Consider the following 15703-nt stretch of genomic DNA (forward strand, 5'->3'; position numbering starts at 1 on the left):
TTGCACTTCTAGAAGGCATGGTGATCAAGTCAATGCTAGAGGTCCATTGGTCCCAAACTAATCTGCCTGATTGCAGTTAAACTGGCTCGCCACAATACAGGGATATGATCCACTCTATTGCTGAAGGCAGATTTAAAATACTGACCTGTATCTAGCGTAAAGCAAATAACCATCCAAAAATGAAATGAATAGGTTGTCCCGAACCACTTTAGTTAGTACTTCAGGCTCTTTGCAAAATTGTTATCATGTTTTTATAATGGCTGTGTAATTTTGTTTGTCTCCCCCCTCCAGGCCGAGCGAACAAAGCTTCTCCGACCCTCTAACGGCCAGCAGCGGTACACCATAGCCAACCCCTACACCGCCCTAGGACGGGATGTAGACGGTAATGGGAATACCAATAATAGCAGTAATGGAGAGGATTGCAAGGAGGAACAGGGGAGTAACAATGCTCTGGCCTACCTAGAAGCCATGGTGGCCAAACATAAGAAAGCTGAAGTAGAGATGAGTGGCCAAGTGAAGGGGTTGAAGGAGAGCCATGCTAAGGTATGTAGATCTTAGGCGGTATCCCAGTTGGCATCTACAGGTACGACTACGTCTGTTGCTAAGGGTGTCTCTAAGGAGGTCCTCCTATATCTCAACGCCCGATGAGGCAGAAACCTAGCTGTAGCCCTAGCTGTAGCCGCCAATTCGGACTCTGCCTTGCAGTCTGTGGACTCTGTGGTTGTCTGTGTGTAGTAATGGCTAGAATATTGAGACTTAAAAGGTGCTTTTTCTGGAATTGTAACAAAAGGTGCCAGATTGTTTAGTCTTTAAGCCTCACTTCAGCCTCTCGACCCTGTGGTTGTCTGTCTGAGACCCTGTGCACTGTAATGACTAGAATGGTGATCCATAAAAGGTGCCAGACTGTTTAGTCTTGAAGCCTCATTTCAGTTTTGTGTGACCGAGTAACAATGTGACTGCTTTGAGGTATTTAGCCCCAGGTGTCATGTCTTTTGGAAAATCTTCAAAGATACTTGCAAACAAAGATATCGCTCCAAAATTTCCATCTAATGTTGCACTGAAAACTTGCTTCACTTGCTGTTTTCTTTTAACTAAAAGTGTACAATAAAGTATGATGAAAATATACTTCAATACTGTTAATGTTTAGTTCACTGGATTGATGTGAAACGGGGTAGTAACTGACATTTTATCGAAAGTGTACACTGTTTGCTTTCAGTACGGTCAATCTGATTGGTTGAATGCTGTCGGCTCATACGCACGCTTTCCCCTAATCTACTAATGTAATAATACTACATTTCACTTCTAGCTAAGAAACCCAAGCACTCCACTCTGGTTCATGAGTTCTGTATTGACTTTTGGTGAAAGAGGCAGTGTGTATTTGAGTGTGTGTAAACAAGGTTTGTGGGGCTGGTTGATTGATTTTACTGCACAGAGGTCTGGGTGTTTGTGGGTGTGATTTCTCCCTTAGACTAACACTAAGCATTGAGCATAGTTCTAAATATTTGCTTCGAGTATAGTGTTGTAAAATTGGAAGTAAGGTTGGCCCAAAGAGTTATATATAAGAACTAGAGGGCGCACTGGTGATGCTGCTTGCACAAATGCGGCGGGACCGCAAGATGACAAGTGCGCCATTCTTACCCTCGTTGAATATGAAACGTACATTTGAGTTTGTTTTTATTGAACGCTCACGCGATGCTGTTTGTTCAACTTACAAAATGGCCGCACAAACACACACTGTGAGATGGCTGTGCCTGTTTTGTCAACTTAGAAAATGGCCGCCTGCGCGCATGCCGGGGCACGTATATAGGCCAGTGCACCCTCTAGTTCTTATATATAACTCTATGGGTTGGCCTCTCTTAACTTCTTATTATTGACCTTCAATAGTGTTGGATTGATAGATCAGTTATGCCAGCCTGCAGTTGGGTGAATGCATACACAGCACACAGTCAACCCTCCTACTGACTGACCCTCCAATATCATCCATAATTGTCTTCAGTTATGGTTTTTGAATGATAGATATTAGAACCGATGTCTGACTAACCTGTGTATGATGAGGCACTGTATACTCTGTGCTTTTAGGAGTCATTTGAAAAGAAGTCACAAATACCTCTCTCTAAAAATACACATCTTTTAGACCCTTTAGAAAGTCATGGGTAAGATAATTTTTCTGTTTGCAAACTGCTTACCAAGCACAATAAATGCAAATTGTGGTTAATGACTCTTGCAGCGTGTTCCTCAAATGTTGCTACTGAATAACTAGTTTCATATCAGACATGCAAACGTCTCACCAACTTGGTTGTGCAAGGTTATTTACAACACGTGTCAAGATTCCCATGTTGAAGTACATATCTTTTCCTACCTAAACTATTCTGTCACAGAAGAAAAAGCAGGTCGGAGTTTACAGGGGGTAATAACCACTTTGCGTTACCTGAGGTTGGACCCAGTAGCTTGGGAATTTTAAGATTAGATCATCTGTCGCCCTTAAGTTGGTATTTTGTCCCTCAAGTTGGCGTCATTGTCTTACTCATTGACTCTAATTGGTAGCCCCTGTAAGGGATGGGCCAAGCATTTGCGTCTGAACTAAAGTGTCTTGTAAACCGATTGTTTTCAAAGTGCTTTCATCTGTTGATAAATAATGAACTGCCCTCCCTTAGTCTACCCTAATCCCACAAACCTCATTCTCTGGTTTGTAAACAATTGGTGAAAGTAACAGGGGGTTAAAGGCTGCGAACAATTTCAAAAGGTGTTTAAAAAGTTGATAAAAAAAAAGTTTTTCTGCCCGTCACAGTCCTATGATCTTTTTCACTTGTCCATGTTTCATATTAAGGCTAAACTAGCCAGCTGTACTGGACCACTTGAAGTGAATTCTAACTGCCCCATACGTGTAGCTCTTACTAGTGGTTGTCTGCTGTTAAGGGAGGACCATTTACTGGGAGGTTGTTTAAACGCTGCATTCTGAAAGCTGAGTTTTACAGAGGATGTATTTAAATTAACACCATCTAGGGAGCTATCACAGTGCAACATTTCTACAGAGTGTAAATAGAAAGCTTCCTTGAGACCATGCAAGTGCGGTGGATTCACAACAGATGACTTCCATTATTGACTTTTTTTTGTTTTTAATGACATCCAATTTATCACAAAATGGTCCCACAGTGGATATTTACCTAATTGCACTTTTCATGACTCTCTTTTGGGGTTATTTTTTTTAGATGGTGGTGGATCTAGAGGAAGAAAAGAGGAAACATGCGCATGATACGGCCCAAGGGGATGACGTCACCTACATGCTGGAAAAGGAGAGAGAGCGGCTTGCGCAGCAGGTATAAGAACCCAAATAGTTGGTGATACTACCATTTGTATTTAAACGTTTCACTGTTTGTTAGGACTCGTCAGGATTGCTGAGTAATATTGAAGACGAAGGAGATCAAAAATGATAATTGTGTCGGCGGTTTTTGATTGCATGTTCACATTATTGTGTGACTCAATTCGTTGAATTCCCTTGCTGAATGCAATGGTTGGAGGGCAATTTTTAATTTTTTTTCCACAGTAAAATCCAGTGGAGTCCTTTTTTTCTTTTTTCTTTTTTTTGGGGGGAGGGGGGTATCCTGGTTTTATCTAAATATTTTTTCTTCTTTGTCCATGTTAAAAAAAATAGATTTTTTTTAATGCATACGGTCAGGCCTACATGTATGCAATTTTTCAGCTGATCAGCCATTCTCTTTCTGATCAATACAAAATTTACAAAACATTTCACTGTGGTCTGTGTGCTTGGCCATTTTAAAATAGTTTTATACATTTTCTTGCAATTGACAATATGTAGGTCCGCACAGAAAAACGGTTCCCTCTTGCTGTTAGTATATTTTAATTATCTGTGTGGCCTTCACATTTGCTATTTGAGGCAATCAATTAAACACAGAATCTTCCTGGCTTAGTGCATATAATGAAAGTTTAAGTGAATAGTTGAATCATAAAACAAAAGATAGAGAGACTGTCAGAGTCCTTGCTCTATGGGTGAAGCGATGGCCGTTTATCAACCTGTTTCCATCCTCCCTCCTGCTGATCATAAATCAGCCGCCAGAGATTGCCCCCCCCCCCCCCCTCCCCCTCTCTCCATGTCTGCTGAGGATGAAGAGATTTGCGATCTAGGCAAACAGCGGCTTGGAGTTAATCCCTTGATGGAGTAGCTTGAAAATAAAAATGCAAAATAGCTTGAGGGGATGGTGCTTGATGTGTGCGTACAGTTTTTAAAGATGCCCTTTTGTTGTAGAGAAATTGTCACAAGCTTAATCGGATTTGTTTTATTGTATTTCTTTAATTAAGAAACAGGCATATTTTGTTAACCGGCATTTTATCCACACTACCTCTGATTTCAGGAAGAAACATAGATTGATTTTTTCTTGAATTTGTTTGAATGTATTTACAATGTACAGCTTGTCACATCTGTATAGTGTTTTATACATGTATGTAAGACTCAAGGTCACTTTGATATTGGAAAAAAACTAACTTTTGTCTGAGAAAATCTGTTTTTTATTAATTCAATTTTGAAATTACTTTTAAAATTAACTTTGATCTACTTTGCCCTTTTTATCTTCCTCTGATAAAGCTTGATTTTGAGAAAGCCCAACAGAAGAAGCTTGAGAAAGAGAATAAACGCTCCCAAGTGGCCCTAGTCCAGGAACGGAAGAAGCACCTGCAGTTTGCCAAGGTCATCTTAGATGAGCGGAAGGTCCTCCTGATGGAGCTGGGTGAGATGAAACAGAGGATGGAAGAACTGGAAGACATGATGATTGTGAAGGAAACTCAGCTTGGGACCGCCAAGGCCTGCATCCACAAGGAGCGGAAGAGGTTCACCAAAATGGAAGCAGGGATAGAGATGCGGCTGTCGGAGTTTGACATCGAGCGGGAACAGCTCCGTGCCAAACTCAATCGCGAAGAAAATAGAACTCGAGAGCTAAGAGAAGAGCTAGATGTAGCTAATAACTGTATGAATGACCTACAGTTGTCCTTAGCAGAAGCAAGACATACTGATGCCTCCAATGGGAACCGCGAGAATCCCACTTCTGCCACCAATGGAAGAGATGGTAGAGCTAAGCCTCTTGGAAGGGTTACTGGATCTCCTATTTCAGCAGCAAAAGCAGGGAAGATTGGCACACCAAGAGGAATTAGAACCCCTCCGAGGTCAGATAAATCTGAGGGGTCTTCCTCTGGATCTGAGGAGCTCTATAGTCCCATGAGTCCTACACACTCTAAGCCAATACCAGGAAGGCCTCAGAAGAGCGCTTACCAACCGCAGTATGGTTCATCTGGGAAACCCACTCCCGGCAGTAACTCTGAAACCAGGAGTGTGGAAAATGAAAGTGGAAAGACTGAAGTGAGGTCATCTGTGAAGCATAAAGGATCTCTACTGTATTCTAAGGGAAATGGGAAGACTTTGAGTCCAGCAACAAGTCTTGATAGGTTGAACTGTAGAACAAATACGTCATCACCGCCACCACTGAGAGGCAGTAAAATCCCTTCTAGCACAGGGAGTGCTTCCAAGGGATCTCATAATGTGCTGTCACCTCAGCAGAACAGAAAAGGCTCCATTGAAATGGAAAGGCCAGCACAGCAGAACAGAAAAGGCTCTGTTGAAATGGAAAGGACAACATCTCAAAGAAGCCTCCAACCAAGTACACCGTCTCCAAAACCTGCAGCTACAAGTTTAGTAAGACCTACAGCTCTCTCTGGTTCCACATTTATGAAAGCAGCAGATGCCTTTAAAGCCGGTACTAAGAAAGCAATATCATCAGGGCTTCCAGGACATCAATCTCAAATTGCTTTTCAATCCCCATCCAAAGTCGGCTCATCAATCGTCCCTAAAGCAGCTGTCTCACCTTTAGTAAATACAGCCAAGAAATCCTCACAGCAACCCTTGAAGCCACCAACACCCACCCAGCCGACAGCACCTCTTTCAAAGGTCAATCCACCCAGCCCAGCAAATGTGTCTTCCAACTTGGCAAGCACCACAGTCGCCGCCAGCGGCCAGCCGGCCAAAGTCGGAACGCAGCAACCTCCAGTGTTCACACCTCCTGCTAAGCGCACTGTCTCCCCAAGAGGTACCCCACCACCTGTACCGCCAAACAAGCCTACTCTCATACCACAAAAGACTAACGCTTCTTCTTCTTCTTCATGCACTTCTACTACCACTATCACTTCTGCCACTGCTACTCCTGTCAGTAAATCGGACTCCAACAGGAACTCTTGTCCTCCGACCCCTCCGGTGCGGCGGTCGGATTCCCTAGTGGAGGCCCGCAGACAGTTTTACACCAACAAGCTCGGTGGTAGTCCAACTAACCCAAGGGGCGCACTGGATAACCAGATGCTTCTCAGCGCTGCTAACATCAATTCCAACAACTCAAATGCTATTGACACCTTTGCCATTGACACTAACGATGATTTAGCATACAGCGAGGGTCCACATTTTCAAAAGAGTGCCCAAGACCAGAGCCCCACGCAGAAATCCACAACCCAGGTGGGTGACGACACAGTTTTAAGGCACAGCGGGGCCCCGCCCATTCATAGCGATCATGGCTTTTACCATAACACCCTAGGCCCACATCCAGAAGGTAATTGCCCATTTTTGAAACTGTACCCCCGGTCTTGATACATGTTGAATGCAACAATCCAAATTGTAAAAGAAAAAAAAAAAAAAACACTCCCCAGAAAACGGTAGAAGCACCAAGATTATTTTGTAGATCCACCTCCTATTTCAACGTAACAGACTTCTCAAACTCTAAAGACAAAATCAGAAGCTCTTTCAGTCTGCATTTTGGAATGCCACATCAAATGATTGATATGATACCAGTCATTCATCCAAGCGCATTCACTAAATTTTCTGGAAAAACACATATTTTGAAGAAGAAAAAACCCCACCCTACTTATAGGCAGTTCGTGAAACTTTATTGCACGTGTAATTTGTTTTTTCCAATTTTCATGCCCAAGAAAGCAAGATGGTATTAGTCACTTCACCTGTTGGGAATACTTAATTGAGCCTCCAAATATAATCTGAAACATAATAAACGTCTGCACTTGACCTTTGCCAGAAAGAAGAAGAAGAAGAAAAAAAAACCTCTTTTCTAAGATTAGGCGTCTTGACTGTTAATGAATAAAATAGAGCGGCCCTGGAGGCTCCAGGTGGTTTTCATTTTGAGTACGGGAAGTGTGTTATATTGACCCCCCTGTTTATGGGACTGACTTGAATCATGACTAAAAACACTCATCATCTACTGTCTCATATCTAATCCCTGCTCGCCTGTCATCTTCCATCTGGAAGTACTAACACCAAAAACCGATATCTACTAATACATTATGTGTGGAGACACGGGGTAGGTACATGTGGTTTTACCCTGTAGCATCTCCAGGGGCCCTTCAGAGAAATCAATGCTTCAAATGCCAATCTTTTTTAAAAGTTTGTTTTGGTCTAACCATCCACCCCAGTTTGGATTTTCTTAATATTGACGGACTGTTTAATCCACCCTGTACACTAACGAACAAAGTAATGCCTAAAATGAAACAGATATTTTAGATAAATGTTCTCTCAGCTCAGGAGTTTTCAATGGCTTTCCTGGCTTCAAGCACGCAACTTTGTAGTTGGGAAAATTTGTACCATACTGCATGATGGACGAAGGTCGGCTCTTGAATAAAAAAAAAGGTTGACTGATAGCAATAGACTCCATAGCAAGTTAATTTTGTTTTCAACCATATACACCGATGTGTATCTAGGCACTGTATACTCGGTACTTTCCTGAACTCTGTGAACAAAAATCACAAGCATTTTACTTGGGTGGGATTCAAAACCCATGACCTTTGCAATTCCAGAGCAGTGTCTTACCAAATGGACACCGAGATTGCCCAGTAGCTAGAGGGAGTTCGAATCCTACATATTTGAGCAGTTTTAACATTTTGCTCTTAGATTATTAATTTGTCTGAATGGGCAGGGTCTCATGTGTCTGGTACCCTATATCGTGATTCAATTAGGTTATCTCAAAGGGAGGATTCTTGTTTGCATAAAATGTTGTGTGCCAGTCACATGTGTGTTAAGAGTTTTGATGTATAATAGATGTTAAAGTTGTGACACGTATTTTGTTTAACCAAACATTTCATGCCCGTCGATTGGAAGAAGCGGGTTGTTTTTAAATTGAATTTGTCTGTTTGATATCACACCAGGCTGAGTGAGAACATAGTTTATGTCTTAACTCTGTAAACAGTTGTTATTTGTACACACACACGTCCACTATCACTACTCCAGACATGGACTTCAAAGTTGTGTTGCTTAATTCAATTGAGTTCAACCTTGCACTTGTTAGCTGTATTTGCATGTACCTGGCACCCAAGTCAATCATTTATATTGAAGACAAAAAAAAGATTTTTTTTCACATAGGTAAGGCCACACATGCTTCAAAATTTGGTCACTAATTTGTTTTCCTCTTCAAATTGTTGATTTAGCTATTCCAGCAGAGAAGCCATTTTCGTTGCACACATTTTCTTGGTACTTGAAACAGCTCCCGTTTTTTGTTTTGTATTTTTGTTTATTTTTGCCATCCACTGTTTGTCAAACAAATACATGTGTGAAAACCGAGGCTTGCAAGGAAATTGCCTGGCTCCATATTTTGTATAGACTACCCTGGATAAACTTTAGGTCAGGGGACCTGACCAATGGTACCTGTTTGATGAGGGTCTATTGAGCCAAACAACAACACAGCAAATCATGTCGGGTTCCCCGTATCTTGTGATTTATGAACTGTTGATAATTGAAAAGGGCCCTGGCTTTTAACACTTGTAGCTACTTGTATAGCATATACCTGTCTTACATAACACGTCATATTGGTGGCCAAACTACATTAGGCTGCCCGAACTGCAGAATCAGCGCTACTAACAAATTACCTGAATCACTGGTAAACCAACAGCTGCTACCAAAAATTGAAAAGTACATAAAATTTTTCCTCCATAACAAATAGTTTCCATGTTACATTTAGAGAAATGTGTTCCAACCAGTTAAATTAATTTTGTGATGTTAAAAGCCACTCATACTAAATAGTCATCGATGTTTGTAGGCACTACACAGGTCTACTCTATTCTAGGCTGGATTTGCACACATTAAGCAAGATGTCATCAGTATATTGTGAATGTGGAATATCACCAGCTACAACCAATTCATATGTGTGTTATTTTGTGATAAATACCCCCAGCATGGCTCATGAATATTCAGTATTATTTCTTTGGTTTACCCCCCTTTTTCACATCCAATCCTGCGCACAACAGTGCTGTCTGCTTAGAAAATATAAATGTAAGTAAGAAAAACATTCCTGATTTGCCACATACTTATTCTTTTCTTTTTACTGAAATTTTATTTTGAACATTTTGTTTGAGATCATTCAAGGATACATACATGTAGGATCGTTTCAATTCACTTTACTTTGTTTAGCAATGCACTATTTTGAGTTGTTTTAATTTGATGTATGGTTGTTTTTTGTTATTTTCAGTTGTTTAATTTGATGTATGTGTGAAATTTTGTTATTTTCAGATGTGCCTGTTTGTCAGTTTTGTTTGTGAGTCTTTTTTAATAATATGATGGAAGGGATGGTACAGTCCTTGTGAACCTTAAGAAACTTGTCGTAAAAACTGTTCATTACACTTGGTTCAAAACTATTTGAAGAAAAATGGGGCAAGGAAGGTCTCGAGAAAGACTGCTGTGATCCAAACTTCAGGTCATTGCACGTTTGGTTGTACTCCATCTGTTTCAAAACAGTTGACTTTCTGGTAGTAATTTCACCTATCAAATAGAGCAGCTAAAACAGATTTGTCTCATGGGGAGTAGTTCTTTGACTGGCTTGAACAGTTTTTATAACTAATATCAACATATTAATTTTTGGTTATTACCCATATACACCGATGTACAGTATGTAGCACTGTATACTCAGTACTTTCCCGAGTCCTGTGAAAAAATATCACAGGCATTTTACTCGGGTGGGATTCGAACCCACGACCTTTGCAATTGTAGAGCAGTGTCATATCAACTAGACCACCGAGATTGCCCGGTAGCTAGAGGCAGTTCGAATCCTATGTTTTAGCAGGGGGTACTGCAACCAAAAATTAATATTCTTTATCCCTGATGCAAATTTTACATCTAATAATATTATTTTGATGAGTTGATTATTTGAAAATATCATTCTCATCAATGCTTTGCCATCCCTTTCTAAATTTTATGTTCACTATTTTTGGCATTGGATGCAATTGTGTCGAGCTACTTAAAAGCAGCAACAGTGCTTAAACATATTCTGCTCAGCAAAATATCAGCAGGAAGCCAGTTGCAAACGGTTACATACACTTTGTGACATTTTATTTGACTGGTAAGCCTTTTCTGGTAAGCACTTTCTGATATTAAGCACAAGCTCTATGGTTAAGCACCTCTGTGATATTGGGCTCTAGAAGCTTTTAAAACAGCTTGAAGATCTTTGTCAGTCAATTATTTGTCGTCGTAGTCCCTGATCATTTCATACACAAACCCCAATTTAGACCTACTTTAAAAGGTCAGACGTCATAATTACTCGTTCTCATTTATATTTTTGAAGCTATTCTTGCCCTCCATCATGATGTCTGCTAAAGCTGCAGCTGTTCAAATTGTTACAACAAAATCAGCAACAAAACATCCATCATAGATACATAGATGCTCCCAATACCCCCCCCCCCCCCCCCTTCAACTCATGGGCAAATTTACATTGATAGCATCATCAGATCATGTCCTGATGTACGCTTTGTTCATGAGGTTACCATCTATATACACCATCCGCCCCCAACAATTTCATCTGTAAATACTCAACATTGTCGGCGACTGAATCGGTCATAGAGGGTAACACAACCTCCTGATGTTGTTGAATGTACATTACATGTAGGTCCCAGCAGGGGGATGAAGATGTACATGTATGGGATAGATCAATATTAGTATCCAATACCACCAGCAGAGTTGACAGTCAGTGTGAAGCTTATGGAGTATTGCACTGAAGCAGACAGAGATGCACAGACAAAATGTTTTCACTAAAGTTGTTAACGTCGCCATTTATTTTTTTATTTTATTTTTTAATTTTTTTTATTTTTTTTTTTTTTGGGGGGGGGGGTTTGTTAATTCCCTTTCAGTGCCATTATCGTACAAGTACGATCTATTTTATGTACTCAAAAGTGTCATCAATTATCGACCCATAATACACATCTTATGACGAGAGGGTTTTATCACTCTTGACTTTGGGATGTATCATTAGGTAACACAAAATACATTTTGCTTATTTTATTTAATAGTTTTTATAAAAATTTTAAACACAAAAAGCTGGGAGTTTGAAACGCAAAAGATTGCAGGCATTACGAAAATGCCCCCCCCCCCCCAAAAAAAAAAAAAAAAATCCACAATTAGCCTTCAGCCAAAAGGTTACTTTTTCTCCGCGATTTTAGTGAAGAGCTTAAAATTCAATTGCACAAATTTTTTAGCATTGATAGTGTTCTAATCAGTAAATATTTATTCCTGTGAAATATGAAGGATTTTGTTTTTCTTTGATTTTTGGCCAACACTAGCATAGATCATGAATATGCATTTCAGTTCTGTCACATGTTTCCCTTGAATGTTCAAAAATTTGAAATAGTTTTATTTGTTCAGTACAATAATTGCACATTTGCAATCTAACTTATTTGACATAATGTGTTTTGTTTTATTTTGTTTGTGTGTGTTTTATGTTTGACAAAACAAATTATTTGAAGGTAGTTCTTCATATAATTTTGACTGTGAGTTAGCGTTGTTATTTTATTTCAATTACTTTATGTTCACATTGTATTGTCTCATTTAATGTTAATAATCACCAATTAGATAATACATCCATATATTTAAATGTTTTGTTCTGTGTATGTTTCAAATATATATATTTCTTTTTGATTTTGTTAACCTTGTACTGGTCATGGTAGTTTGTTTTACACCACGAAGAAAACCCTTTAATTGTGTTGTGCCTCATCTTAAACATACTGCTTTTGATACTGAACTGGATGAATATCATGAAGAACCGTCTTGGTTCCAATTTCTTCATGTTTGATATCAAAGAAGGCAGTATCAAAAGACAGCACGCAGCTGATCGGCCGATTCCACCATTAATCTAGGGACCTTAGCTGCAGTTGCATGTCTGAAATTACTATCACACGTGATGCCTCAATAGACTTTATGCATTGCAGAACCCGCTGCCATTCTTTGAGGTAAAAACGCACAGATAATGTACGTGCAGCTAGTCTTGGCCCAAGACTAACGTGCTTGATTCTGGATAGTTAACTACGCGCAGTTGTAAATCGCCAAAGCGCGCCCGCTACGGTATGATTTAGTTAACTGGGAGCTTGAAATCTAGACTACACTGGCAAGCTACCACTGGCAAGCTACCAGTGTAGTCTAGATTTCAAGTTCCCAGTTAACTAAATCATACTGTAGCAGGCGCGCTTTGGCGATTTACAACTGCGCGTAGTACACTATCCAGAATCAAGCACCATAGTCTTGGGCCAAGACTAACGTGCAGCACACATGATAAGCCATAAGCTACCTCCGTTTGACTCTACATGAGGGCGCCCTACTCGGCCCTTCAACATGTTTAATGGCAAAACGTCCCAACCCAAAAATTTTACATTTTTGAGAAAGGCAAGTATAAACTATTTTCCATAAAAACTAGAACGAAAGTTTAAACAGAAGCCGAGGTAGAATACGCTATTTTCACATCCATACATAGTAAATGTCTTTGAAAATTTGAAATGGGAAAACGGCCTCAATTTACCCAAACATTTCTTAAATAAAAAGTACCAAACAAATATTGAGTTGGGTTGGTTTGGCATGGAATGGCCCCACTCTAGTGATATCAGTTGCATAAGATCTAGTGTAAAATCTATTCCTGTGTGTAGTACCTCATTTTAAATAAAAAGTACAAAAAAATATTGAGTTGGGTTGGTTTGGCATGGAATGGCCCCACTCTAGTGATATCAGTTGCATAAGATCTAGTGTAAAATCTATTCCTGTGTGTAGTACCTCATTTTAAATAAAAAGTACAAAAAAATATTGAGTTGGGTTGGTTTGGCATGGAATGGCCCCACTCTAGTGATATCAGTTGCATAAGATCTAGTGTAAAATCTATTCCTGTATGTACAATGTAGTATCTCATTTTACAGTTTCAGAGTGAGCAGCAGCTAATATCACGCAATCCTTCAATGGTCGAGTTGAATTCTTCCTCATTGTAGAGGGCAGAACTCAGTCTAGCCCTTGCTGTCACTAGTATTTATATGACAATGGCATCCTGCGGGGCTAAAGCTCATTCATGTACATAGTGTAATAGTCTCACTAACATTCTCATCACATTGCACTCCGGTATTGAAAAGGGTTATTGAACTGTTGGTAATACCCCTTCCTTCCTCCACATAAACTACAACTGCTATACATTATGCACCCTTTAGAAACTCTACCTACTATTTTATTCTCTTTCCTCTCTGTTAGGGTAGGTCTTTCTTTATATTGACTCTGATTTAAAGCCCGGTTCATACTTCCTGCGAATGCGATACGAATGTTGACGTCACAAATTAGCAACGAATAATTCGCATGGGTTGAGCTGTGCCCAACCCTTGCGAATATTCATAGTGAAAACAGAGTTGTGACGTCAAATTTACGTCAAATTTGCAATCGCATTCGCAGGAAGTATGAACCGGGCTTCACCTCTGTCTGTCTCTCTCATTTCTTTATGTGAGAAACTAAAATCCTTACCTTACTTGCACTGAACGTCTTTGAACATTCATTTGTAAATGTATCAAGACTTTAACTTCATGTATTTGACCTGGGCCCAATTTCATAGAGCTGCTTAGCACGAAAATTTGCTTAGCATGAAATTTCTTTCTTGATAAAAACAGGATTACATGTACCAACCAAATTTGCATTTGTTGCATATTGCTTGTTACTGGTATTCAGCTGTTGTTTGCTTATCCTGAAAATCACGTGGAAATTTTGTTGGTAATTCTGTTTTTATCAAGGAAGAAATGTCATGCTAAGCAAATTTTTGTGCTTGGCAGCTCTATGAAATTGGGCCCATGTCTCTTGGATTAATGATTGTGTCCACTCAACGTTGATTATGGATTGTACTAACAAGGTGAGAAAAGATAAAAAGTGAGAACTGATTTATCTCGAGTAAAGTGTGCAAATAATACTCCCCTCTAAGCATATTTAGCAAACATCTTGACAGCCATTTTTAAAAAGAAGCAAACTCAGAAGGAATAACTTATCAAAATTGTTCAAGATCCTCAGTTTGGTTCATTAACACTGAGAAAGACTTCCATTGGTATACGATATGAGAATGGCATCAAGTTTTGCATTATATTCACTCATGCAACTTCTCAGCTGATCAGCTGATTTCATCCTTAATAGATTGTGAGTAGAACAAAGACAAATTTACTAAAGTATAATAGTTGCACACAAACTGAAAAACGTTGAACTAAAACCAAACCAAAGTAAAGTGTGCTTGCTCACTTTTTTTTACCACTACAAAGTTGCATGTCTGTATACAATAGTCTTCCCTAAATTTGCCAGTTGAAGAAATCTCGGGTGCTCATTAACCTTTCGTTATTTTAAATCTCGTACGATGGTTTGCTTCTCTCCTTGCAGGTAGCACCCCAGTTATAGCCCGGCTTCCCCCTTCCACTGCACCCACCAGCAGCTCCCCACTGCACCAGGCCGCAGTGGCAGGGGATACGGCCACCGTTTGTAGATTAATAGAAGAGAAACACAGTCCCTGTAGCAGAGAAATTGATGGCTCTACCCCTGTACATATTGCAGCTGAACACGGCCAATTAGGTGAGGACTTACTAGCCAGTCTAACCATGGGCTTGGGTTTTCAAGCCCCTCCCCCCCTCCCCCTACTAATGTACCAGTATGTCCCATTTATTTTGTGACTGGTACGCTGCTCATTTCTGTGTAGCAAATAATAATAAAAACTTTTATTAATTAATAGGATTTGAAACTTTGCATGGTGGAAATACGATATGGAAAGGCTTGCGGTAATGCCATGTAATGACTTTCTCTAAATGAGTTGGGGTGGTTCTGAAAAGAACCGTTGGTTTCAACTCGACGTTTCGATCAGTTTGCTTTCTCCAGAACAGGGATCTGAGCATACTGATCGAAACGTCGAGTGGAAACCAACGGTTCGTTTCTGAACCACCTCAACTCATTTACATGGTGTTACCACAAACCTTTCCATATTATAATAATGAAAAACAATTTTGGGCAATATCTTTGGTCATGGAAATATCTTTGTAAGAACAAAGGAAAGTGTCTATGTAAAAACAGCAGAGACACTTGTTGTTTCTGCATATCATTCGTTGAAGTGGATACAACATTAGTGTTATTGTGTGTAAACACCCTCTGCCCATCGGGCATAAAGGGCCTTCAAACATTTGTTTCAATACAAATAGACAGACAAAGAGATGGAGAGAGAGAGTGAGGCATTTTTAGCTTCTACAGGAAATCAGAACTGAACATGAAATCTAATTTTTATTTTTTTTAATCAGCCATGGGCATGAAATGTGAAGACTGATTAGTTTTAAGACTTGAATACAGGAAGTATAAATGGCGCCTGAAATCCTTCAAAGCAAAAGTGCTCTCGGATGAAGTCAACAA

At 39.8% G+C, this 15703-nt stretch overlaps 1 protein-coding gene across 4 annotated transcripts in view; it reads left to right on the plus strand.

Annotated features, from left to right (window-relative positions):
* Positions 1–15703, plus strand: part of LOC139953205 (uncharacterized) — an 88607-nt gene that overhangs the window by 54953 nt on the left and 17951 nt on the right. For 3 of the 4 annotated variants that reach the window (XM_071952664.1, XM_071952687.1, XM_071952673.1), the window contains 5 exons: positions 292–543; positions 3210–3317; positions 4601–6508; positions 9298–9322; positions 14693–14881. In XM_071952664.1, coding sequence (XP_071808765.1) covers positions 292–543; positions 3210–3317; positions 4601–6508; positions 9298–9322; positions 14693–14881 — 2482 coding nt within the window. The remainder of the gene's footprint in view (positions 1–291; positions 544–3209; positions 3318–4600; positions 6509–9297; positions 9323–14692; positions 14882–15703) is intronic. The other variant, XM_071952679.1, reaches the window with a different exon arrangement.

The sequence above is a fragment of the Asterias amurensis genome, chromosome 2 (assembly GCF_032118995.1).
Source record: "Asterias amurensis chromosome 2, ASM3211899v1".
Classification (NCBI taxonomy): domain Eukaryota; kingdom Metazoa; phylum Echinodermata; class Asteroidea; order Forcipulatida; family Asteriidae; genus Asterias; species Asterias amurensis.